This window comes from Pollicipes pollicipes, unplaced genomic scaffold (genome assembly GCF_011947565.3).
Source record: "Pollicipes pollicipes isolate AB1234 unplaced genomic scaffold, Ppol_2.1 Scaffold_3447;HRSCAF=4054_pilon_pilon_pilon, whole genome shotgun sequence".
NCBI lineage: Eukaryota > Metazoa > Arthropoda > Thecostraca > Pollicipedomorpha > Pollicipedidae > Pollicipes > Pollicipes pollicipes.
The window spans coordinates 28,788,800-28,814,308 of NW_023596297.1; the positions used below are offsets into that span (position 1 = coordinate 28,788,800).

General features: G+C 61.6%; 1 protein-coding gene across 1 annotated transcript in view; it reads right to left on the reverse strand.

Moving 5' to 3' along the window:
• The window catches only part of dome (cytokine receptor domeless), an 86,371-nt gene extending 61,160 nt beyond the window's left edge, over positions 1-25,211 (reverse strand). Inside the window, exons 1-5 of the mRNA XM_037215357.1 lie at positions 25,117-25,211; positions 19,492-19,623; positions 7,323-7,501; positions 6,613-7,032; positions 5,744-5,848 (exon numbers count right to left, since the gene is read on the reverse strand). Of these exons, the coding sequence (XP_037071252.1) occupies positions 5,744-5,848; positions 6,613-7,032; positions 7,323-7,501; positions 19,492-19,621 (834 nt within the window). The 5' untranslated portion in view covers positions 19,622-19,623; positions 25,117-25,211. The remainder of the gene's footprint in view (positions 1-5,743; positions 5,849-6,612; positions 7,033-7,322; positions 7,502-19,491; positions 19,624-25,116) is intronic.
• Between the last annotated feature and the right edge of the window lie 298 nt (positions 25,212-25,509).

Here is a 25,509-nt window from a genome sequence, read left to right on the forward strand (position 1 = left end):
CAACAGCCAGCCCGCAGCCGCAACTCGAGCATTGGTAGCCGGATTGTCAGCAGGGCCCCCTGGCTGCCGGTGCAGCTGCTCCATCGGAAGGGCAGAGATAGTGAAGTCACATGGAGTCAGCCTCTGAACAGATGCCACAAGTCGGGTCGGTCGGGTCGGTCGGGTCGGGTCGGGTCGGGTCGGTCGGGTCGGGTCGTCGGGTCGGGTCGATTCGATTCGGTTCGGTTCGGTTCGGTTCGGTTCGGTTCGGTTCGGTTCGGTTCGGGCTTATTTTGGTTTGGTTGGTTTGGTTTGGTTTGGTTTGGTTTGGTTTGGTTTGGTTGGTTTGTTTGGTTTGGTTTGGTTTGGTTGGTTGGTTGAGTGAGTGAGTGAGTCGCTGAGTGAGTGAGTCGAGTCGAGTCGAGTCGAGTCGAGTCGAGTGTCGGTCGGTCGAGTCGAGTCGAGTCGAGTCGAGTCGAGTCGAGTCGAGTCGAGTCGAGTCGAGTCGAGTCGAGGAGTCGAGGAGTCGAGTCGAGCCGAGCCGAGCCGAGCTGAGCTGAGCTGAGCTGAGCTGAGCTGAGCTGAGCTGAGCTGAGCTGAGCTGAGCTGGGTTGGGTTGGGTTGGGTTGGGTTGCGAAAGACGCAATGGGATTGGATGGGATGGAAAGGAATAGAATGGGTAGGCGAGGTCTGGTTCGATGAAATGGGATGACATCAAGTCGTGCCAGGTCAGGTCGGGTGTGGTCGACGTCGGGTCCGGTCGGTGGTGGGTGGCGCCACCTCACCGGTCAGCTGCTCCGATCAATACCGGACGGCAGGCCGTCAGCCATCCCGCCTCTGTCCGCCCGGCCCTAGCCCTCTCTCTCCCTCCTGCCTCCCTCCCTCCCTCCAGCAACGCTTCATTCAGACAGCGCCACATACGCACTCACATAGACTCGCCAAGCAGCTTCGGCCCCTCCCACCCCCGGGCGGGCGGCCGCCTGGAGGTGGGAGACAGACGTTCGTGCTAACACAGGAGCCGCGCTCGAAGACCGCCGGATCGCCGGCAACCACTGGTATTCGCTGTACGCCCGCGAGCCATGCATACATTTCTAGCTGCGAGGTCTCCTCATTCTTCGCTGATCGAGTTGACAATGTGCTGGCAGACTGCTGCATAATGCAAAGCCCGCAAGCCCGACTGTCGCATTAGTCTTGGGCGGTCCGAGGGACGAGCGTAGAAGGCCGGGCTTCTCCAGGCCCCCTTCCCGTGACAGATGAATGGACGGCCGGGCAGCGCGCAGGCCCGCACTGAGAAGATGGCCTCGGGTGCTACACGCTGTCCTGATAGCAGCCTCGGGTCTGACAAATGCTTACGACCCCCGACGGTCCAAAGCCAGTCAAGAGCCGTCACCGAGGCTCCTCGCCATTCTGACTCCAGCCCGGGCTAATGAGAGCCGGAAGGCCCACTGACTCCCGCACCACCCCATCCTGACCTCTACACAGGCCATCGGGACCCTATGCAAGCCGCTCTGACACCCATGCAGGCCACTCTGACCAACGTGACGACCACTGACCTGCCATGACCTCTGTATTGGCCGCCGACCTCTGACCTGAGTGCAGGCGCTCCGACCCATGTGCGCTCCTGGATGTGTACAGGCTACTGCGAACTTCGTCCCACTCGCCCACTCTGATCTCTTTACGGGCCGCCCCGACCTCTGCGCAGGCCGCCCTGGCATCTGTACAGTCCGCTGTGGCCTGTGTACAGACCACTGTACAGGCCACCATGGCCTCTGCACACCTATGTGCAGGCCGCAGGCCGCCCTGGCATCTGTGCAGTCCGCTGTGGCCTGTGTTCAGACTACTATACAGGCCACCATGGCCTCTGCACACCTCCGTGCAGGCCGCTCTGGCATCTGTGCAGTCCGCTGTGGCCTGTGTTCAGACCACTATACAGGCCACCATGGCCTCTGCACACATCCGTGTAAGCCGCTCTGGCGTCTGTACAGTCCGCTGTGGCCTGTGTACAGACCACTGCGCAGGCCACCATGGCCTCTGCATACCTCTGTGCAGGCCGCTCTGGCATCTGTACAGACCTGTTCCTTGTGTAACGATCGCTCCAGCCTCTGTACGGCCATCATGACCTCTGCGCCGCCCTGTTGCCGGCCGGCGGGGCGGGGTGGGGACGGGGCGGGGCGGGGCGGGGCGGCGGCCGTGACCGAGCCAGTGCTGCGCAGTGCCGATCAATACCAGCCCGCGGCCGGCTGGAGCCCCGAGACGCGTCGCTCTCGCCGGCGCAGCTAGGCCGCCGGCCCGACACCGCAGCGGCAGCAACAGCGGCGGCAGCAGCAGCGGCGGCGGAGCCCAGTCGCGACGCTGAGCCCCGCCTCCGCGCGCTCGTCGCCGGACCCCGGGGCGTCGCCGTCGCACGGCCGCCAGCGGGCTGCTGCGGGCGGCCGGCGCCGCCACGCGCGCGCTAGTGCGGGCAGCCCGGGCGGGCGCCAGACGTCCCCCCCTGTCGTCACGCCTCCGCCGGCGTCATGACGACGGTGCCACGCCCCCGCCGCCGCCGCCGCCACCGAACGGCCTCGCCATATCGACGGAAAGATTGGAGGTAACATTGGATCGAGGGTGAGGAGAGTGGGTTGAGAAAACAATATGGAGGAAACGAGACACGGAAGGAGTGGAGCTGACTGGGAAAAAGTGTGACGCTATGGAGAGTCGTGCTGTCACACAAACTTTAGGGGTGCAGAATTCGTGAACACAAGCAGACGTGAACGTTTTGTGCTGCGCATGGCAGCGTGACGAATGGAAAAGTACATTGACAACATCAATATCAATTTGGGGGCCTTGAATCAAGGCGTTAAGGAAGTCTAACCATGGGAATGCACTGAACGGGATTTACGTAGATCAGCTCATGGATTCTTTTCCTAAGAGGATCTAGTAGCTCTAACAACTTTTCTGCACTTCGAGCACTAAGATGGCATCGTACTAAGAAAATCCAGCCGACCGGTTCGCCGCGTCAACTTTACAACATCATCGAGAAGGAAGATTACTGCCACAATGTCAAGGAAAATGCCGGTTCACGGCCCGAACAGACCACAGTGCCGCTGAACCGGCGGGATTCCTGGGCTCGGAAGCCAGGGCGCAGGCGCATGCCAGCCAAAATAGACGGCCCGGCGTCCCCTGACACTCTCCACGTGCAGCATTAATGGAAAATGGAACGAGGCAAAACGGACTCCGCGATGTCGAACATCACAAAAACGCAGAACCAGCCACCGGCCATCTATCCCAATACGGCTCGATCCTGCTCCACTCTTCATATCATATATCGGCACAGATGTCGTGGCCGCCGCGGCAGCGGCCGGCTGCCAGCCTACCGGCGCTTTTTGCGGACGAGGTGACCTCGCCATTCGCGGTATCATGGCCAGGTGACATCGACCCCTCAAGCCGCAACCGGGGGGGGGGGGGGGGGGGGATGAGCCGACGTTACGGTCAGCGGTAGCCGCCCGTGACGCCGGTCCGGAACGCAGGCCGGGATAGAGGGGGGGGGGGGGAGGGGGGGGGGCGGACGTCGGGAAGGCACCGGCGGCCAGGTGGCGAAGCCCAGCCGCGCCAGGCCGAGGGCCGATCAGCTGATGGACGCCCGCGCGGGATGAACGGAATCAGCTGCCGCTGCTTCACACGACGGAATCATCAGTGGGCTCGCTCCGACCAGGCTTGGAGACGAGGCCGGCTTTGGCTTCGGCTTCATAAAACCGCAGTTCTCCTCCAATGGCTTCGGGCTTGTCTATGGCTTTGAGCCATTTTCGACGGCTGGCTTCGGCCCGGACATTGAACAGTTTTGTAATTTTGAATCCGGCCTCGGCTTCTTACAATGCTGAACAGCTGGCTTCGCTTTTGACGCAGTGATTTTTTTCCCTGCAATTATGACTTAGCCCCACCCAGCAGCCCTGCCCGTCGGCTCAGTCCAAAACGCCACACAACTTTTTGAGGTTACGAAGCACTCGTCGTTGAAAGCGAAAACCGGTCGGTCATTCTTAGAACCAATTAGCAGCCGACCACAGCTGAGAACCTAACTTTTCCAAGCGTTGTGCACAGAAGTTGACGATGGTAGTTCAAAAATATCCCATTTGTAATGTTACACACCTCGTCTAAATCCCTTCACAAAAACTTGATTCCTAGCAGTTAACGCTGTAGCCAAAGCGGTTTCGGCTTCGCAAAACAAGTTGAGCACTAGATTCAGTTTCGCCTTTTTCCTGGGATTCCTCTGCAAAGCCGCCGAAATCTGGTTCGTCTTTTTACATCCAAAGTTTGAGGTAAATTGCTTCGGATTCGGTGTCCAAAATAAAAGTACACGCCACAGGTTTCGGTTCCGCTGTTCCAAATTTTAAAAGCCGCCGCCCGAGGCTTCGACTTCGGCCAATGCCATTATCATCTGGGCTTCGGGTTTCACGTTTCGAAACTATAACCTTGGCTTCATGCCTGATCCCGACACAGTCGAGGGCGGGGGAGGGGGGGGGGGGGAGGGCATGGCGCGGACGGGCCGGTGCCAGCGGCCATTACCGGTTTGAGGGTCTAGCCACACGGGGACGCACCCCGTTCCGGTTGCGACCTGGGGGACGATTGAACCCGACGCCGCCGGCTCGACCTCCCTCCCCCTTCCCTGTGCTGAACCGGTCTTTCGTAATCCACTTGCCGCGACGGCTGTGTAAAATACAGCCGCGTAAGCTGACAGATGACTGAACACTGTGATTACAGCAGGGCGGAAGTAGTCGTTCGGGCGTTCGCCCGCCCGCTGGGGGCGCAGCCAGCCGCCGAAGCCGGGCCGGCCACGCGCCCGGCGGGTCGGTGGTCGGCCCCAGCCCGCCGCGCTGGCGCCCGCAGCGAAAGGTCGTCCCATTCACGCCCGACGAGGTGTCGGTAACGGGGACCGCAGAGCGGGCGCGTCTCACGTGTCACTCCCCGCCACCCGCTACGGCCCAGCTCGGCCGTCGCCGGCGGCCACGGCCCTCGCCGCGTGCTGCCCTGCCCGACCCAACCACCGCCGTCCCACCACCAGTCCGACCCAGAACCCGCGACCGTACCCCGCACACGCACACGCATGCCGAACCCTCTCACGGCGCTGCGTCGCACGGTGCCAGAGCCCGTCTGTCCGCCGGCGGCGCCTCTGTCCAGGGCCCGCGGCGGCGCCGCCGCCGCCGGCGCCGCCGGGCGGCCGGGGCTGGGCCGTGACAAACGGTGGCAGCTCAAGGCTGCGCCGGCCATCGCTGTGAGGAACGGGCGCTCGTCACACGGTCGACCCCTGGCCCCGCGGCGCCGGCGGCGGCGCGCCGCGGCAGGCGGGCGTAGCCCGCCGCCGCCGGCGACGGCAGGACGGCCTGACGATGGGAGGCCCGACCGAGCGGTGCTGGCTGCTCCCTACCGCCGCCGCCGCCGCCGCCGCCGCCGCCCCCATCCGCAGAGCGTGCCCCCACCCTGCGCCAAACGCCCGGCGGCGACCGGCCGCCCCCAAGCCCACTCAGTTCGAACAGGTCGGCCAACCAACTCAAGTAATTTACGGCACCCGTGTCAAGTTCTATGGCATTTAATGATGGCGAACGAGGTAGCCGGCCATCTGCAGGCGGCCCTCTCGGAGCAGCGCCGGCTGCGGCGGCCATCAGGCGGCCATCAGGCGGCCGCCGGCACTGGCGCGGCGGGCGGGCTGATGCAGAGCGGTCAGGAGCCGCGGCGGGCCACGCCCCGGTACTTACACGTAGTGCGGGAACGAAGCGAGCCGGTACAGGACCTGGTACTTGGTCCTGACGGCGTTGAACGACTCGTTCCAGCTGCAGCTGATGTTGACCCAGTTGTGGGAGACGCAGCGGAAGTTTTCCACGGCCAGGGGCGCCATCTGCAGCGGGGCGGGCCAGACGTGTCACTCGGCGCCGACGACGGCGTCACTCCCATCACGATAACAGTGGGCGCCGCCGCTGTTGACTCGAGCTCGTCGCCATCGCGCGTCTCAAGGACAGCGTCAAGAGTAATACTCCGACAGCGCCCACACGTAATCAACCAACACAGCCTGTCTGCAAGCGCCGTCACAAACAACCCTTCAGAGGCGCTCACATCCAGAGGCCTGTGGGGGTTGGATAAGCCCATGGGCGGCGCAAACAACCCCTGCAGGAGACGAACACTCTTCAAACCTGATTTCTACTCCTGCTAAACCCGTGACACCATCGGCTACACGTCACATGTAACTGGCTGGGTTGGGCACATGTTTGGGAAAAAATGTGGGAGTGGGCACGGCTGTGGGCAGGACGTTCAAAAATGTCGTAAACACACTCCAAAAAATACCCTTAATATCACTGTTTGCACTTCGTTTAGTCGCAAGTCGCTCCATTTACATAGTATCTGAAATATCGCCGCCGCGTGCAACCTACGGTGAAACCGTCATTTACAACTTAGGAGCTAAAAATCCAGATGGATGGGTAACAAATGGGTACGACTGATTACGAAACGGTAGCGAATGGGTGGACATGGGCACAGACAACCCCATGGGCTGGCAGGTCGAGGGGTTAAGGAAATTCTACCCTAGACATCTACCCACCCCTACCACGGCACCCTCCAGCGCCTCGCCCTCCACACACACACACTCCCGTGACACCTTCCACCAACTGTGGCGCTGCAGGAGCTGATGATGCTTTGGATATGAATAGCGTTTCGGCTGCTGTGGCCATTTGGCGCGACGCTGTTACGTCCCGGGTTCGGTGGCGTTTTAAACAGCAGTGCGACTGCCCACGGCGACGACGTAGCGATAAGACTCGCCACGACTCTCTCCCAAGAGGCGCCGGTGCGGTCTTTGAAGCGGCGACAACACAGCCTTCTCGCTACGGCGCCGAGCCGTCCATTAGGCGTGGAGAAAGCGCCCCAGAGAGCCCAGGGCCCAGGGCCCAGCCGACACTCACAGCCAACGTTGACGCTGGTCATGCAGATGCCCGTGGTGGGCACGTCAGAGCGGCGCAGGCGACAGGTGTAGGTGTGTCGCACGGCCTCTGACAGCTGACCCGTCAGCAGTACAGACGAGCTGTTCACCACCTGCGCGCACAGCCGACGGTCAGAACGGAGCCGCACGGCCGACGCACGGCGAGAGCGCGGAGGCGCGCGCGGCGACACGCGAGCGCGGCAACACCTCCGGCTACAACCCTTGACAGGGCACCTCAGGGGACGACAGCACGCCGATAGCCGGGAGGAGCGGAACAGACACCGCGCGACACTGCGGGAGGCGACACGGACCCGACGTGGCCCTCCCGTCTGCGTGGAGCGACGTCCGGCGCCGCCGCCAGCCCCCGACCCCTCCCGCCCCCCTCCCCCGCGCCGCCACTGACCGTGTACTGGTCGGCGGGCACCTCCGTCTTGGCCACGCGGCCGGCGCGCTCCTCCACGCGAGTGAAGTAGAGGTCGGCGGAGCTGTAGCCGATGACTTTCGGGTGCTGCAGGTCGATCTGGCAGGTGATGTTGAACGTCTCGCCCGGCTTCAGGTTGATCTCCCGGCGCGGGTACGTCGCTGGCGGAGAGACGGGTGCGTGGTCAGACGGGGGCGGAACCGGGCGGCGGGGCGCTACCTCCAGAGCGCGCCGCCCACACCGACGTGCCGGCTCGCCATGCGCTGCTCCGCTGTTTTACAATGGCACGGCGAGTCCGCGCGCGACATCTGGGTCGGAGGCACCAGTTTCGGTCCAGGTGGCATCACCGCCCGCGTGCCTCCAGCCCCCACGTCTCGCGGGCCCACCCTCCCGTGGGTTTGAAGAAACGGTGAAGAGCTCTTACTTTGACTGTGGGACAGACCTGTACGACCAAACCCACAACTCAAGCGCGGAGGCTGGCCCCAGTCGGGGCGGACGGGGAATAATAAATGCGGTACGATCCAATGGGATGATGTGCGGTAGCACTTCAAGCCGAGTTCTGCTCTGTGGGACGTTTGGAATTATCAAAAAACATATGCTTTATTAACCGATTGCAAAACCTTGCTGCCCGACGTCGTGGCGGTGCAGAGCATTGCTTCTGTTTTCGCCGACCCGTGGCGCGGTATATTTGCAATGCCCAGGAGCCGCGGATAAGCAATCACTGCCGACATCCTGTTTACTGCGGCCCGCCATCATCACACAGCAGCGGAGGCGGGCGGACTTATTTGGCCACCTAGCTCATGCCGGCACTTTACTTTCGAAAATCGCCGCGAGCCCGGTTAAGCCAGCTCGGTTATCAAACGGTGCGGAAACTTTTCTAAACCCCCACGTCAGGGGCTGGACCCGCGGCTACAAGCCACAAGTGAGCCCGGCTTTTGCGAGTCAAGGTCGCGAAGTACTTCAAGAAACGCGATCCGATCTCAGCAACGAGTTCACGACCAACACCTACCAACAAATGTGAAAAATGGAGCATTGTATGCGATCACGACCAGGTAACTAAATGCCACGACCAAAACCGGCTGCGGGATCCCTTTTATACAGAATCGTCAGCTTAAGCCATTGCAAGACCTCTTTTTTTCTCAGCCGCGTCAGCAGCTGGCGGAACTGGACGCGGCGGTCCGGTTGCGGTGAGGCCGGCGCGGCGCTCGATCAGCACCCGTGCCGCCAGCTCCCGTGAGGCCAGCGCCGCCGCGGCAGCACTCCAGACGGGTCCTGCTGACCCGATCGGTGACCGGCGCCGCAGCAGGCGGGACCCGGCCCGCCCCGGCAACAGCAGCCGAGGGGCCGCCGGCGGCGCCCACCGGCGCTGCCGCTGGCCGCAGTCGGCGGTCACGATCGGCGGTCATCGGTCACCGAGTCTAGTCGCAGGTGAGGCGATGTTGGCGCTGAGGGAGGTGGGGGGGGGGGGGGGGGGGGCACCCGACCCGGATGCCACGACGGAGTGCTCGCTGCCCTGCAGGAAGGAGTGCGCACCGGAGGGCAGCCATCCACATTGGGTTTCTGTGGTCCGAGGTTCTGTTTTGCCGGTGCGCAATCTCTTGCCCAATCCGCGTCTCGTCTTTGTACGATCAGCGCAAACGCGCGAGCTCGAGAGTCCGTCCGGTCCGCACTCGGTCGGCGATCGACCATCGACCTGAGCGGTGCTGACAAGGCGGGGAGCCCAGACAGCATTTGATCGTTGGACAGGCGGCGGTCATGCCGCAGCCTTGGGCAGTGGGCCCTCCCCGCCTCGGGCCGGTGGGCCCATGTCTCGTTCGCGCCCGGGGAGCCCTACACGTCGTCCGTCTGGGATCCTCGGCACGCGCCGCAGCCGTGCCCGCCGCACCATCGCACGAGACGCGGCCTGGGCGCTGGTCGCCGGGCGCGAGGCGCGCCTCAGTGGCGCCTCTCCTCGGCGCGCAGGCGTAAGGACAGCACCAGTTTTCCGCGACCCGCTCCAGAGAATGCACGTGATGGCGCTTCAGGGTGCTGGCATGTGCTCAATGGTCTTGGGACGGGAATAGACCACGGCGCAAGCAAAGCACTTAACATGCTACTTCTTCGAATATACCGGAGTGCCACTTCACTATCGAATATACCGGAGTAAACTTTGAAGGAGTGTGCGGACGAGCGGCATCGAAGCGCTTCACAAGGATGGAGCGGACACATGATCAAATAGCCATGCCGGGCGAGCGACTCATAAATGCAGCCAACAGCCACCGCCGCTTAGAGCTAAAACGTCATTGACGTGGCTCGTGAGAACGGCAAAATCACCCCCGGGCGAACGTTAACGGCCGAGGAAACGGCGAGCACGTTATGATCGCATCGCTCTGCCACATGGCAGCCACAGCTGGCCCCAGTTGTCGCTGATCCGTTCTCCATGCGGCACTTCAAGCAGGCTTTGTTCCCGAAACTTCCTTAAACTATTCGTCGCCTGACAAGTCCAATGAGCAAGCACTCGAGATTGTCGCAAGTTTTTCGTTTTGGAAAGGTTGGGCTTACAACAATGGCGCGCTTGCGATGCGTCGCGAGCAACCGGCACAATGCCTTTAAAACAACATCACGACACGGACCGGAAAGTCAGGGGACCGCAACAAACGCTGCATTCAGGCAAACCCTAAAGCAAGTGTAAGAATGAGATTGATTTCACGACTGACGAAGTTGAATCGGTAAGCGAGTTTGCGCCACGCGCGCACCATGCTTCGGTTTGACCCCGTCGCATGACACGGGTTTGACCCCGGGCCCCGACACGGGTTTGATCCCGTCGCCCGACACGGGTTTGACCCCGTCGCCTGACACGGGTTGGACCCAGCCACATCCCGCAGGTTTTACCCAGCCATCTCAAAGCCCGTTAACTCTAGAATACGTCTGGGGAAAGCCCGCCACCAAGCCAGCTGGCGTCATCATCACATCACCCGGCTGGGTTGCAGCAGGCGCCGACCGCGCCGCCGCCTCGGTCGCCGGTCGCCGGTCGCCGGCCGCCGGCTGGCTGCCCGGCGCCCGGCCAGTTCACGCCGGACCACTACCGGTGGGCGGGCCGACAGCACCCCAGCTCGCCCCCCCCCCCCCCGAACTGCTCACACGGGCGGGGCGCGCTGAGGCCCGCAGTGGGCACGAGCGCCGCCCGCGCTGCGCCGCGTCGTTGAGCCGTCGCCGCGGCCACCGCAACACGCCTGCCGGAGATTTTTCCGCCGACAAACCCGTTTGGGGGCCGGGGTGAGCGCCCGCGGCGGTCGGCGGGCAGCGACTCGCCACCGCCAAAAAATCGCCAGCCGCAACCAGGAAGCCGCGGTCGCTGCGACCTCGCGCCCGGCCGACCGTCCGGCGCGTCCGCCGCGTCCGGCGAGCCGCGCTATCATCGCCGGGAGGCGCCGCCGGCGCCGCCGAGGCGGCCGGCGCGGCGCGCCAGACGACACGGACGTGACGCGCGTCCCCGGCCGGCACGGCCGTCCGCCGTGCACGGCTTCCGCCGGCCCCCGCGTGCCCGTCTTCTGCAGCCGTCGGCGACGTCTCGGATGCGGTTCCTTCCGCGGGCGACACCGCGCGCGCCAGGCGCCCCAGCCAGCTGGCATCGGCAGCACGTCCATCCTACCACAGGCACCACCGACAGCAGGCCTCCCACACCCCCGGAAAACAAACGGCGGCCACCTGGCCGTCGTCAGCACTCTCCGCTGCTCTCCAGTCTCGTCACGTCGGCCGTTGCGCAGCGCGCGCGACCCCGCTGCTGGCCGTCGAGAGCGGCCGGAGCGCGGTCTGCAGGCGGGCGGGCGCGCCGGCCGACCTCGACCTCGGCACGCCGGCGCTGCTCGCTCGCCGCCGCGCTGCAGCGCCGCCGCTGCGCCCCGGCCAAATTTATCCGGCCGTAAATTGCAATTAAATGGGGGCGCCGGCGGCCGGAGCGGCCATGCGGCCACATCAGGGCTGCGGCCACGGCGCGGCGGCGTCACCGCACGGCACCGGGGCGGCGGCGCGGCAGGCGGCGCCGGCTAACGGACATCGGCCGCCGAGACAGAGAGAGACAGACGAGTGACGGACACGAGGTGCGGAGACGCGGACGGAGGAACGCTGGGTGTGGGAGGAGGAACGGCTGCGGGTGCGAGGCGCGCGGATCGGTGTCGCACCGCGCGGGACGAGACAAGACGAGCGCGGATCTGGGACACGGGGATCCGGAACGCAGGGCGTGCCCTCGCGTCGACTCGACGCCGCACGGCCCGGCGTCCCGGAGGACGGACGGACATCGGGCGCCGGGCGTCGTACGCAGCGGCCGGCCATGCGCCGCGGTCCGACGCTATCGACCGGGCTGTGCCGGGCGCCGAGCAGCACGCCGGCCGGCCGCTGGCGCGACCCGGTGCCGCCCGCTCCGGCCGGCGCCCGCTGCCCGGCAATCTAAACGGCCATCGAGCGTTTGTACGACTGAATCGACTGGTTTGCCGGCCGGCAAGCGGCAGACAGCGAACAGCGAGCAACGGGCGAGGGACGGCGGGAGGTGGGCAACAGGCAGCAGCCGGCTGAGGCGATGCCACTGCGGCGTGCTGGCGAGACCGGCGGGGACCGAACAGGACCGGACCGGACCAGGACCAGACCAGACCAGACCAGACCAGACCAGACCAGACCAGACCAGACCGGACCGGACCGGACCGGACCGGACCGGACCGGACCGGACCGGACCGGACCGGACCGGACCGGACCGGAACGGAACGGAACGGAACGGAACGGAACGGAACGGACTGGGAGTGGCGTTTGGCCGGAGCGCAGAGGGCGATGTGGGCCGTCATATCTACGGCGATACGTCTCGTGGCTGCTCCCACATCTTCGTGTCCGGATACCGAAGTTCTTGGTAATGTTTGACCAAGAAACGTGCATATTGTGTTCGCTGGGAGGAAATGGCCTCCCCGCATCCAAGAAGCAGGCATTGTCGGCGCCATCGATTTCTCGGCAGAGCACAGGGAATCACTCGCAGCAGACGCGCTAACAAGATAATACAAACTGTAGTTCTTCTTCACGCAGCATGCTGTGTGGTGATCTCAAGGGAATGCCCAGTCTTTAGGCATGTCTCAAAGACATACTCTGGTGACCTCTGAGGACCTGTCCTCAATATAATTAGCACCGGAAGGTGAACTGTGTCACAAGAAGGATATGAAAAGCGAATTCAGTTCATTTATTTCCCCATCCGGATCATGCCGTCAACATTCCATAACAGCACCATACTTTTATTTTTCATTAGCCTGGGTGCCATCCCGCGCGTAGGCGATATTGGCGCACGCAAGACGACGTCTGGCAGTACCAAGTTCACGTTTCACGCCGATCGCTGCGGTACCGAGCTTCCGCTTTGTGGAACACCCTGCGCGACATACCGAAGACAAATACGACCCTTTAGTCTTGAGCCGGACTTCCCCCACAGCGGGTTCGCGCTCCGCTAGTCTGATATGCGATTTAAAGATTATGATAATGAGACGACGACAATGACGACGAAGAGTGATGTCTCGTGAGAGAGGAAAGTGAGAAAGATAAAAACCAATGTTGGGAGCACGGATGGCAGCAACGTGCTGCAGCCAATTTTAACGGATTCAAACCGGTTCGAAAACAATTAAAAGAGGCGGAAACAGGCCGTATTTAAAGTACAGCAAAACACATTGCAGCGCAACAGAATGCAGAAAAACAGCATGATAACAGCATAAACTATGCGAAGCATTGTTGGCGTTTGCATGGTGCCTGCATTGAGGATACCACAGCATGAACAGGGACCATGACCTGCCAGATACAAGCTGTCAAAATTTCTTCACAAAGATGAAATGTCAAGATTGTCATTGGTAACAGCAAACAACCGAATGCCAAAAAATTGTGCGATTTGGGAAATGCTACGTTTCAAAGGTAACATGCTGAGACATTTTCTGAGACGCATTCCTACTAGTTTCGGACTTCACGATTGCATTAATGTAAGCAGCAGTGCAGCACCCACTAGCATGATAATGATGATAATGATTGGGGCCTAAGGGCGCGCCGCCATTAGCATCATGGGTTGGTATTGTATGTGTGTACAAAAAGCACAGCAAAATGCAACAAGATACACTGACTTCAAGTTGATTTGTGCCCGCGGGGTGGCTGAGACCTGTTGCGCGTGTTCCGTCGCCGGTGACGGCCGACGACCGCAACACAACTACCTCATGTACCTTGCACCGTCTCAAGCACGAGTTCTTTCGGATTCTCGCGCCGCCAAGGAAAATCAGGAGCATCGAAGCGCCGGCAGCGCTGCCCGTTCGCCGGGGCCGACGCTGAGGGAGGCGACTGCGTCCGGGATGGCGGCGGCGTGACTCCGTTGCTTGGCAGCCGCCCATCGACCGGCCCGCAGAGAGGCCGCGGCCGCGCCGCGTCCGACGCATGCGTCCGTCGCGGCGCGGCGCCACCGTCGTCGCTGCCGAAACTCCGGCTTCGGCTCAAGCACGTTCAAGCTCAAGATTAAGCTCAAGATCAGGCACAAGCTTAGGTCTCGATTCTGGCTCTGATTCTGGCCCTGTCTCGGCTCAGGCTCCGGCTCTGGATCCGGCTATGATTCCGGCTCTGTCTACTCTCTGACCGCGGCTCTGACTCCGGCTCTGACTCCAGATCTGGCTCCTGCCCCGGCCCTGGCTCCAGCTCTGGCTATGGCTCCGGCTCCGGCCCTGGCTTCGGCTCCGACTCCAGTTCTGGCTCCTGCCCGGCTCATGTCACGCCCGGCCAGTCTCACGCCTCACGACCGCCGGCCCGTCACGACGACCCATTAGCCAAAGGTCACCAGCGCCGCGCGCCGTGCACGCCGGTCACCGCGGGCGCGCCGAGTCACCGTGTTACAATGCTGGCAGCACCGTGATGGACGTCATTTGCCTCTGTTATTATGCGCGATTAACTCTGTGAAAAGGTGATTTAATGAAAGTTTGCAGGCGACTATCACTGAAATTTATGGTTACTGCCCGTACGGGGCGTATGAAAATAAATTCTCCGGTGGGTCCGGATTCCCGTGTGGTTTTCGCGGAACGCTAATAAACTGCCGGAGCAGGGCCCCTGTATAAGTGGCCGCCGATCGTCGGGCGGGGCTCGCCTGTCAGATTTGGCGCCGTTTAGCCGCCGGACGCATGGGCCGCAGCTTCGATGGCCAATACCGGACCGGGTCAGCACGCCCCGACCCAGCCGGGCCGCGGGTAACGGCGGACAACGGCGGACACTGGCGGACACTGGAGGACAACGGCGGACAACGGTGGACAAGCTGCGCGACAGCCGGTACGCCGCCGCCACCAGCAGGACCGCCAACCGCAGCGCCCCGGGCCCGTCGCCGCCCGCGGGCAGGGTCACGGCCAGCGACGGCTCGTCAGGCGGTCACGAGCGGCCGCCGGCCGTGATGGCGGCGGTCGCGGCGCGGTGCGGTGGGCCTCTGGGGTGAGGTCGGGGGTGGGGCGGTCGTGTCGGGGCTCACGGCGCCTGATGAACGCGAGCGCGGCGCCTGGGCCGCCCCACACGGCCGCGATCGGCAGATAACGGCGCCGGGCCGGTCCGGACGTGCCGGCCAACGTGTCAGGTGCGGCGGGGTTCAAGAGCGAGCGCGGATTTGAGGGGCGCCGATCCGGCGTGACCTTGGGCGTCGACCGGTAACGGGAAGCGATCAAAACAGCCAGCTTCCCGGCAGCGGTGATGTCGCCGCCGACAAAAACGGAGACTTGTGGCCTGTTATCCGGAAAGGAGATAATGAGCCATGCGGCTGTGTCCGGGCTGACAACAGGCGACGGTGGGTGTCATGCCGGCCGCGGCGGGCGGTGCGGTCGCACCGTCTCGTCTGACCGGACCGCCACCGGGCCGGCGCATCAGCCAGCGCCCAGCTGATGGTCAGCCGGGGCAACGAGGAAGCGTGCGGTCGCCTGGGCGCGGCATCATCGGTCCTTCACCGGGGCTCGGCGTCGGTCGGACGTCACTGGGCGGCAGGCAGACTTGAGCGCCAGCCTTGTGCTGGGCAACGGCTTCCAGAGCCGTCCTGCTCGGCGGCGGGTCTGCTGGAAGCCACTCATCTTACCCAGATGCACCGATCCACATCGCGATGACTCACCGAGTCATGGCGGCCAGCATACCTTGGCACGAGTCCACGGCCGTCTGTTTTGGTGCCGGGCCGCCGTCGACGTAGTCTGGTGCAGTGTCAGACATCGTGGACGAGCCCTCTGCGGCTCACCGCAGCCACCCCCGGCGTCTCGCTCCAGGGCGGCGCGGTGCGAACGGGCTGATACTTGAGCCTTGAGCACCGGCGGCTCTACCCCTACGCTGGCGCGCCGCCCGACAGACTGCCGACTCATCGTAGCGAGAAGGCGCCGCCTCCCTCCCCTCCACACAGCAAAAAGCAGGTGGGGATGATTTTCTCGTACTTCTCCTGAGCCACCAGGATAGCGAAACGGGGGTCACCAGAAACACAACATCGGATAACACACATACTTCAATGACGATTCCCCGAAGGCACAGCTCGAGCCGGGCCGGCAGAGCTGCCACTTTCTCCAGTGGCGAGGAGCGAGCGGGCGGCCCCATCGGACGCGGGGGGGGGGGATGGGAGGCCGCCCGCCCCAGACGAGCCGGCCGGCCGTATCAGGGCGTGACCCGCTGGAGCAGTTCGGCGCGGTGTCGCAACCGTGCAGCGCCGTGCTGTTGACACGAGAGAGGGGCCTGCAGGGCGTCCGCGAGCATGCCACGGAGGAGGCCATGCGCGCCCGCCGGCCTGTTTACACGGCCGCCCTGCAGCCGGGTCGAGGGGCACGGAGGCTGCAGACGCGACAGACCGCGCCCCCGCCGGCGCCTCCCGCCCGGCCGACGGCCGGCGGGGGTGGAGGTGGGGGGCGGGAGCGGGCAACCAACGGCCGGGCGTATTTCGAAGCGCCGGCCCAGGTCGGACGAGGTCGGCTCAGCGCCCTGGGGCCAGTCTGCACCCAAAAGCACGGCCTGGTCCGTTACCGGCCAAGGCCGGGCGAGGCCGGCTCGGCGCCCTGGGGCCAGTCTGCACCCAAAAGCACGGCCGGGCACGTTACCGGCCAAGGGTCAGGCCCGCCCCGGGGGCACGGCAGGTCACTAGCCAATGACGCAGCTCGGAGGGCAGGTTGCGCTGCCGCCGCGCCGCGCGCCAGAACAACATTCCCGGGGCCGCCCCACGACGCGGCCACCGGCCCGGCGAGGCTCCAGGCGTCGGGGCTGGCTCTGCATTGAGCTCCGGCCGGACCCCGGCGCGCCGCCCGGGGCCCCTGCCCCCCGCCACTGGCGCCCGACATGGCGTCGCCACCCGCGCAGCAGATGGACGACTGTTTGGATACGGCGCCGACACACTGCAGGTCGTGCATTCCGTCGAAATCGGCCACGCCGCCGGCCGTGCCGCCGCCACCCCAAAACTAATAAGCAATGCCCGCGCCGGTCTAATTTGCACCGCCATCAAGGCTAAGGGTCGCCAGAAATAGTTCCAGCAATTCGTACGAGGCTGATTCGATACGGGTCGTCGCGCGGCGCCGCGCGACGACCGGACGGATGCCCTGAACGCGGAAGCGTCACCGACGCCTGCGGATTAGCCAGCCCGCTTCCTGAGAAGCGCGAATCTCATGGGCTCGGCGGCGGCGTGCGGCCAAGCCGACTGGGACGGCGGAGCGACAGCGTCCACATACCGCGGCGCGGCTGCAGCCTGCAAGCAGAGGTGCACCGTTCCGGGAAGTGGGCCCGATCGCGGCCGGGCGCGCGCGATCCCGCCGGACAATGGCAGAGGAGCGCACGACGGCGGCGCTCGGCGGCGCGCGTCGGCAGCTCCGTCGCGTCCGCGCGCCGAAAGGCTCGACTGCGGCACGGCGAGCATGGCGAGCGCAGGGACGCGTCCGGCCGCGTCCGGCCCGTCGGCACGCGGAGGTCGCCCAAGGGCGGCACGACCTCGACCCGTCCAGCCGTGTCCTGTGATCGGGTCCAGGACGGGCGCGGACAGCCCCAGCGCGGCCGATCCCGGGAAGCGCCCGTCCCCCCACCCCCATCCCGCGGCGACCGACGCGTGCGACGGCGGCCGGCCGGCGCCGCCCGCCCGCTGTGACCGCCCACCCTCCGACGGCCACTGAGCCCTCGCGGCCCCTCCCCGTGGCGGCCAGACCCGCCCCGGCCGATCGCAGCGCGGACTGTGACCGGCGGTGGCCAGCTCCAGGGCGGCCTGGCACAGGGCCGGGCCCGGCAGCAGAGGCGATCGTTACTGGCAGCGGAGTCGATGGTCCGTGCGGCGACGCTGGGTACGAGATTTAAGCGGTCGCTTCAATGGACGCCGTGCGAACGGCAAAATAGGACCGGCGCTCCTCTGCAAGATCACACGATTGCGTTATCTGCGGACAGATGACGTTTATTGTACTCGTTCGCTCGCCCACGGCCTGCACGGAATGGAGACGTCGCACGAGAGCATTGTCGTGATATCGTGGCCGATGTCGCCACAAGGCCCGGTCAAGCGTGGAACAGCGGCGCGAAGCGTCGTGACGCGATGGGGAGTACACGCAAGAGACCAGGTCCTCAACCCGGGGATGTGGTCAATCCCTAGATGCTGATCAATTAAAGGCGTGCGAGGGCTTTGTAGACCAGTACCATGGATTCCATGGAAATACGTGGAAGATTGGCTGGGTGCATTGGCAACACGTCGTTTGTGAAAAGTGAAACAACTACACCTCGCGTTTCGAGACGTCAAAGAGCAAATAAGTCACAAGAAAAGGTGTTACATAATCTCCTGCACCATCTGGACAAAGGCAGGTCATTAGACTGCCGTCTCGGCTTAGCCAAATTCATCAAGGATGTGATCCTAAGCCAAGGAGCACACCTGACATGGCCTAAGCCTGGCCCAGGAGCAGACACCTGACATTCCATCCGCCTCACATATCTGACCTTTAGCAGCGCACGGATCATGTGATGACTACGACCACAGGCTGCAGTACGACACAGCATCATGGGTGTACCTTTGGGAATGCGTGTCTATGAACAGTGAAGCATCGGAAGTCGGGCTGATCCATCTTGAGGTCGGTGGAGATCCGTAAAGCCAAAGCGAGAAGTTGGTAGGCATACGGCTCACTGCGTCTCTACATCTGACTAACGCACCATGCAAAACATACTGAAAGAAACGTCTAGCCAGAATCTTGGTACACTGCTCGGGTACTGAGCATACTCAGCAGGGGTGTTTAGAGCTGGTGCTGCTCCTAGCGTGAGGTTCGGACTGGATGAGCTCAAGGGTTACTCTTGCAACGTGTGATGCCGAGAAGGCCACAAAGACACGGCTTTAAGACGCATCGACTGTACGGTCATACAGCCACGGTGACGCTGTCGTGGACGGATTTTGTGATTGCCTCATGCGGAAGGTTTACATAAATGGGTGTGCATTCTTCGAATTCTCAACATTTCAATAACAAAATTGTCGATCGACTGTCGTTTTGTCTGACCAGCTAGTTTCATGTCGATACTCGTTTTTTTTTTGTTGTCACGAGTCTCCGACGAGCAACCAGCAATAACACATCGCGTAACTATGGAACTATGTCTGCACACCAAACATACGGAGATCGAGCTCCGCTGTTCTGAGCAAAACATGTTCTTAGCCGTGTACTGAAGCTGGCTTCCATCTGGGCTGTTGCGGATGAATGCTACGACTGTATGCCCGAGCACCGGCGAGCCGAGCTACGCTACAACAGCCATTTAAAGTCTGGCTCGAATCCGTTTGGTCTGCTTTCTAGCCGGGCCAAACAACAGCAAGTGCCACAAACTGCTAATCACCAACCGCAGTTGCAATGCTCGGGTTGTGAATGCGTGAGGTAATGAATGAGCCAAAGACCGTACGACTCGGCGCAGAGCCTGACGCTGTCCGGTCAAATCGTATTCGGATCGATGTTCTGTTCAGTAACTTTGGTTCAGCATATTCAGTTTCGTGTGTTTACTTCGTTGCGTTCAGCCCCATGTGTTCAGTCCCGTGTGTGTGACCCTGTGTGTTCAGTTCAGTATATTCAGTCCCATGTGTTGAGTCCCATGCGTTCAGTCTAGCGCGTCGAGCTCAGCGCGTCCAGTGCTGCGCGTTTCGTTCAGGGCGTTTCAGTCCGGTGGGCCCATTCACCGCGTTACTCACTGCCTGCGTCGCCCTCCTGCAGACAGCTCAGCGCTGCGCCGCGATCCGCGCCGACCAGCACCAGCGCCAGCACCAGCAGCACCGGCGGCGGGTAGGCCAGCGCCCCCGCCGCGGCCGTCCGGGGCCTCATGCCTGCGGCACAGGGCGACACGCAGTGTCAGGGCACGGACTCGGGCGTTGGACTCCGGGCCTCAGCAGCGCACGCCGCGCCAACAGGTGGCCGGCGCTCCGCTGATGACACGGCTCGGTAGTGGTAGTGGGCGATACACATCAGCACAACACTGTGGCTGTGTCAGTACCAGCGATGGTCGAGTCATGGGCCATACATTCGCTGCACCCCGAGTCACAAGCACTCGGCTGCAAGAGATACCAATGCCACCACACACAAGAACGAACAGGAATTCTGAACGGCTGCACCGCAGCGACAACACAGCGCACGAAAACACAAAGGCTGAGGCTTCGACGCCGACCGCCCCGGTGAAATTACTGTAAGGGGAATACAGCGATCGGAAACGCGACAGCCGCGTAGGGCACAGCGGCGGGGGTAACTACCACGGACAATGGAAGTTTCGCAGCAGTACGCCGTGGCAGCACAGCCTACCAAGTGCAGCGCTGAAAGGAACAAAGCGAGTGTTCTCCGACAAACATCGCGCAAGGATGAATAGGTCGTGGTCTCAAATAAACTGAAGCTTAGTAACGTTACGCCTGTCACAAAAGCACAGCAAGCGTGAAACAAAGCGCTAAATATACATGCAGTTTCAGAGAAGCACTTCTGGTGCATGCAAACACGGAGAGCACGAGCACAGGCACGCGTAATGAGGGAGAACATTCATGCTATCAAGATCAGAAGCTACAAATGAGGCAGACCGCTCCAGGAGGACGACGCACACTCCACTTGACGGCAGATGAACGCATATTGGCCATGGCGGGCACCTCTTTCACCAGCGCTGTCCAAACCACATCAAATACCGAGGCGCGTAATGGTTGATCAGCAGAGGCAGTTACGAGCTGCTGCGACCACTGGGAGGATTTGACTGGGCACGAGCTCGGCTCACGCACAGACCCAAGTCGTGACGAGAAAAACATCCGCTGAGGAACACTGGCAAACTGTACTGCAGTTGGTGATGACAGCAATGCTAACCTCCATTTGGGCTTGGGTACCACCAGTGTTCGGTCACATACACACACACACACACACACACACATATATATATATATATATATATATATATATATATATATATGCATAATTTGTGATGGGTTTATTCATGCTCCAAATGCTCTTCCGGCATATGGAGGGTCGATGGGCCCACGGCATACACTCCCTTCCTCCCATCCTATGCCTTTCATTTGCCTCCGTTAGGTACGGCAAACTGCAAAGCCCCGTCATAAAACAGCCATCAAAGCCATTTTTACAGCACCACCCTCGCTTATCCAGATCAACATAAAGCCCGCGCTCGGCAGCGCAGAAGTCCTGAACCACGTCCACCGATGGTTGAGAAGTCCGCGATAACGTCTATGACGGCCTGCTCGGATGAGCGCGAGGCACTGCACACGCTCGGACAATCAAAGCACCACGCCTGACCGGTGCGGATCTAGACCTCACTCCCCGGCCTTTCACCGATTGAAATCGCCAGCCCGAACCTTCCTTAAGCCCTTCCGAGGAGTATTCTCAAGTGCCGGGAGACGGAACAGCCACACGGTCCCCGGGGAGGCCGGCGCCCAGACAGCGGTGTGCACAAGTGTGTCCCAGTTGCGTCATCTCGAGGTAGCCAACGAACACCTATTACTCTCATACCACCAGCACGCGTGAAAGATCTTCACACTCGTGGTCCCCACATCGCAGTGTCATCCTCCTGGTCCGGACAGCCGGCGTGTCCTACCGGGCCGGGGCGGGCCGGGGGCTCCCTGCCCAGGGCCGGGGCGCCCGGAGACGGCTGGTAGCGGCCGTCCAGGGGCCCTCCGGGGCCCCACCCGAGTTGCAGGGCCGTCCGACCCGACGCCGTACCATCGACTCCGCCTCGCCAGATGAGCGGATCCCTGGGGCCGCACACGGGCCGTCGTCACGGCAACCAGGGCGCAATGGCGACAGCCTTCTGACGGCCCGTCTCGGCAGGGACACAGCTGCGGGCTTGCGCAACGGCACGGCAACGTGCGTCAGAGACAATGCGATGCCCTCCGAGCTGGGATGCGTTTAATGTTTAAATAGCTCAACTCTAAAGAACCGGACTGAAATTTCGAAACGTAAATATTTAATATCCACTCGTTCCTTAGAGCTTTGCACCATCCCAATTGCAAAGAGCACGCCACGGCTTGTGCAAAGAAGTCGCCAGCTGCACCGTGAACAAAAATAGAAACGGTTAGCGCAATGACATTGGCCTAAGTCTGTCTCGTGTTGGCGGCGAAGGCAGCCGCCGGGGGCGGGGGGAGCGGAAAGCTTCATTGCTTGTACATTTTGGCAAATTAGGACGCCCACGGGGCAAATAAAACATCAAGAGCAGGCCCTCGGTGCATCGAAAGGGAACCTCAGCCCATAAACGTCTGACGCACACATTAACAAAGAATCGTGCCCTACGACAACGAAGTGGACAAAAAAGACCTCTTGGCTTACAGGGCTCGAATTACCCCACTCCCCGGGCGAAATGCGGGCTACGCCACCGCATGCATTTACACCACGCACCTGCTATTCAGGTCGCGGCATTCTAGTCTCACAGATAATTCCCCTTTACAATCTTTCAGCCCCACCTGACAGCTGAAGGATCTGTTCGCGCCACACATGCAATGCCACGAGGCAGCCCCTCTATGGCTTTGCCTGGCTCGGTTTGCCGAGCCGCAAACTCGAGCCGCTCACCCCGCGCTGCACGCGACGCCATGCGCACTCCACCAGATGAACGGAGCGCCTGGCTGAATGACAGCGATCAAATGTCGCGTAACCACGCGCGCATCCGCCGAGGGGGATGGGGAGGTGACAGCCGGCGTGAGGCCCGCTCCAAGGAGGCTAAGGAAGCATCCTCGGGCCGGTGTTATGTCGGGTCCGCGCTCAGGAGCCGTGCTTTATTGAGGCTGAATAAAAAATAAAGCAATGCATTGAAAAGGGTGGTGAGGAGCCGGAACATTCAAAGACAACAAGCCAAGATGGTGGCTTACTCTGCAACAAGAGAGCGGGTAGCAACTGAGGCAATCGCGGTGCGTGGGTGCCATGCCCGGCTGGTGATACGGCACGGCGGCCTGCAGAGCGGCACTGGGTGCTAGCCCGGAGCGAGCGCGACCGGAAGCCTGACCGACGTGGAAAGGTCAGTCGGGTCAAGCGGGGTCCGGTCCGGGCGGCCCAGGTCAAACAGGGTCAGTATTGTCCAGACCGGCCTGTTGTAGTACACAAAGGGCAACATTTTTCGATGAGCTGGATTGGCGCAGCTTGGGCGGTTGGTTTGGGGAACACCAAGCAACTGCTCTGAACTCTTGTCACCCATGTAAGCCGTAAGCTACCTCCACCTCACGACCACTGGTGCAGAAATTTAAGATTTACGGTTAAAATGGGGGGACAACAGTCACCAACTTCTCATTGTTGCACAACTTTGAATTTGACAAAGACACTAGCTAGCGTTTAAGACCAAAGAGTTTTGGGCTTTGGAGAGCTCTTCGCAAATTCGTTCGATCTTTCAAATCACCATTTTGTGTGTGTCCTGTTGAAATGTAACAACTGAATCGTCTGCATTACTCACATGGAAGGCGTACAACTTTTCACATCCTCTTATACGCGTACTTATGTCCTTACAACATGAGTGAAGTGGTGGATGTATAAAGAAGGTGAGATAATCTTGAAAACTCAACCCGATACAAAAAACCTGATTAGAAACATCCAATGAATCAACAGAGAGCTTACTAACGACCAGAATTCCTGGATCGAATGGTCTTTAATACATGCTTAAAGAAGATGATTGCTTACATACAAGAACATACATATATATGTATTCGTATATGCAAGCAATCTATCTATGGCAACCTATTCATAAGATAAATGTATATATATATATATATATATATATATATATATATATATATATATATATTAGCGTGTCACACGCATGCCCACTAGCAACCGCTAACACGTCTTGCTTGGCTTCAAACCGGCAGGACTTTGGCGGACATGAGAGCTGTCGGATGTCATCATGCAGATGACGTCAAAAATGAAGCCAATGAAACCGGACACTTTTGGCAACCTAAATCAATGAGTGTGATCGTTGGAAAGTTCGCCTTCCATGAGAGGACAACAGGATGCTGACGTCCATTGGCGGAACATTCGCGCTAATTCGCACACAGCATTGCTTGAAAGTTGTCCGACTATGAGCGCGACCAACTCCAGCGATATCCGTGGCCAAGACCGACGACAGCTGTGATTCACGGCTTTGGCGGTTGAGACCAAGGCATCGCGAATAACACAGCCATTTCGCCGATGCTGGTCACAATGAACGGGATCGTGTGCTGGCACATTTCGGATGGTTCAGTCTCTCTCGGTTTAGGTCGAGCATCTTATCTTCGACATGGCTTTCGGGAAAGTTGGCAGTACTTCAGACGCATCCGAGCGGCGGATAGTTCTGAGGTCCGATAACGGGTTGTAGCCGGTACATTTGTCTACACTGTGCAGCTCCTGCCACGTCTTCATCTGAATTGGTTGTCAGGATCTGGCATCTGTCATTAACACACCCAAAATGGTCATATCTATGCCTGGCGCTCGAGGGAGAGGGACCGCTGGCACGCAACGACACACACTTTTGCCGATACCATTGCTGGTATTTTCCTCCATCAGAACATGTTGTCTCGTGCCACTGCTCCACCAGATCGCCCAGATCAGGACACAGTTTCGACCGCTTTTCAGCAGCTCTTGATGAACTTAACCATTTCGTTTTTTGTCAGCCGAACGGGGGGAGACGAAGCCGTCGGGGTACTCCGACAACTTGAGAAAACGCGTCACAACAACCAGCTATAAAGAAAATGCCCAGCCCAGCTTTTCGGGAACGACGCTTCTGGTTGCTGCATACTGCATGAGCCCACGATCAGTGAAGGCCAAGGATCAGAGAGACGCGAGCCTCCTGGAAAGCCTGCTGGTCGTGCCAGGCCAGTCCGGCGCACAAGTCTGAATTATGTCCTTACACCGCCCAGGACTCGTCTGGTCTGCTGCCACGATGGTAACAGTTACGGACAACAAATTACAACAACAACGAGCAAGGGGTTTTTGATGGGCGTCACCAGCAGACGCCGCCACCACAGCGGCGTCAGCAGCTTGTCAATCGCCTTCCAATGACCCGGGAGAGTGACGCCGATAGTGCAATCAGCTATCACGGCTATCACGGCTCAGAGGGAGACGGCTTGTCTTTATCGCTGCACGCTCAGAGAACGGGGCCGATCAACGGCCACATCCAGCTCCACGGAGCGTCAGCGTGCGCGGCCCGACCTCGACTCGAGGCCGGTCAGGGTGGCGAACGCGCGGCTCAGCCGAGCGGCCGCCCGTCCCACGCAGCGCCCCTCCGCGGCGCCAGGCTTCACGCCGACGCCAGCGAGCGGCACCTGCAGCAGCCGCTGGCTCTCCTCGTCTCGCCCACTGCCTCGACACGACCCACAACTCACCTCCGACCCGGTCCACTCCGCCGCGGTCCGTCCGAAGCGCGCCCGCCGGCAGCGACCGATCCGCGACGCCCCACTCGCCGGCACCCTCCCACGGCGCACACCGACGACTGCGGCGGCCGGCCGCGCGGCGGCGCGCGTCCCGTGGCCGGCCGCGCTGGGACTCCCCAAGCCGCCCGGCCCGTGACGTCACACGGCCGCTCGGGAGGCCACTGGGACCGGCGCGGTGCGGTATGGAGGCGGGGCGGGACGCGGCGCGCACCTGCGACCGGCCCGGCCCGGCCGCGACCCTTGTTGACAACCTCTGGCGCCCTTCCCGGAACTGGCGGCGTCGGGCAAGGGCAGACCGATGGAGGACGGCTGTCAGGACCCGGGAACGGGGGCAGGACGGCTGGC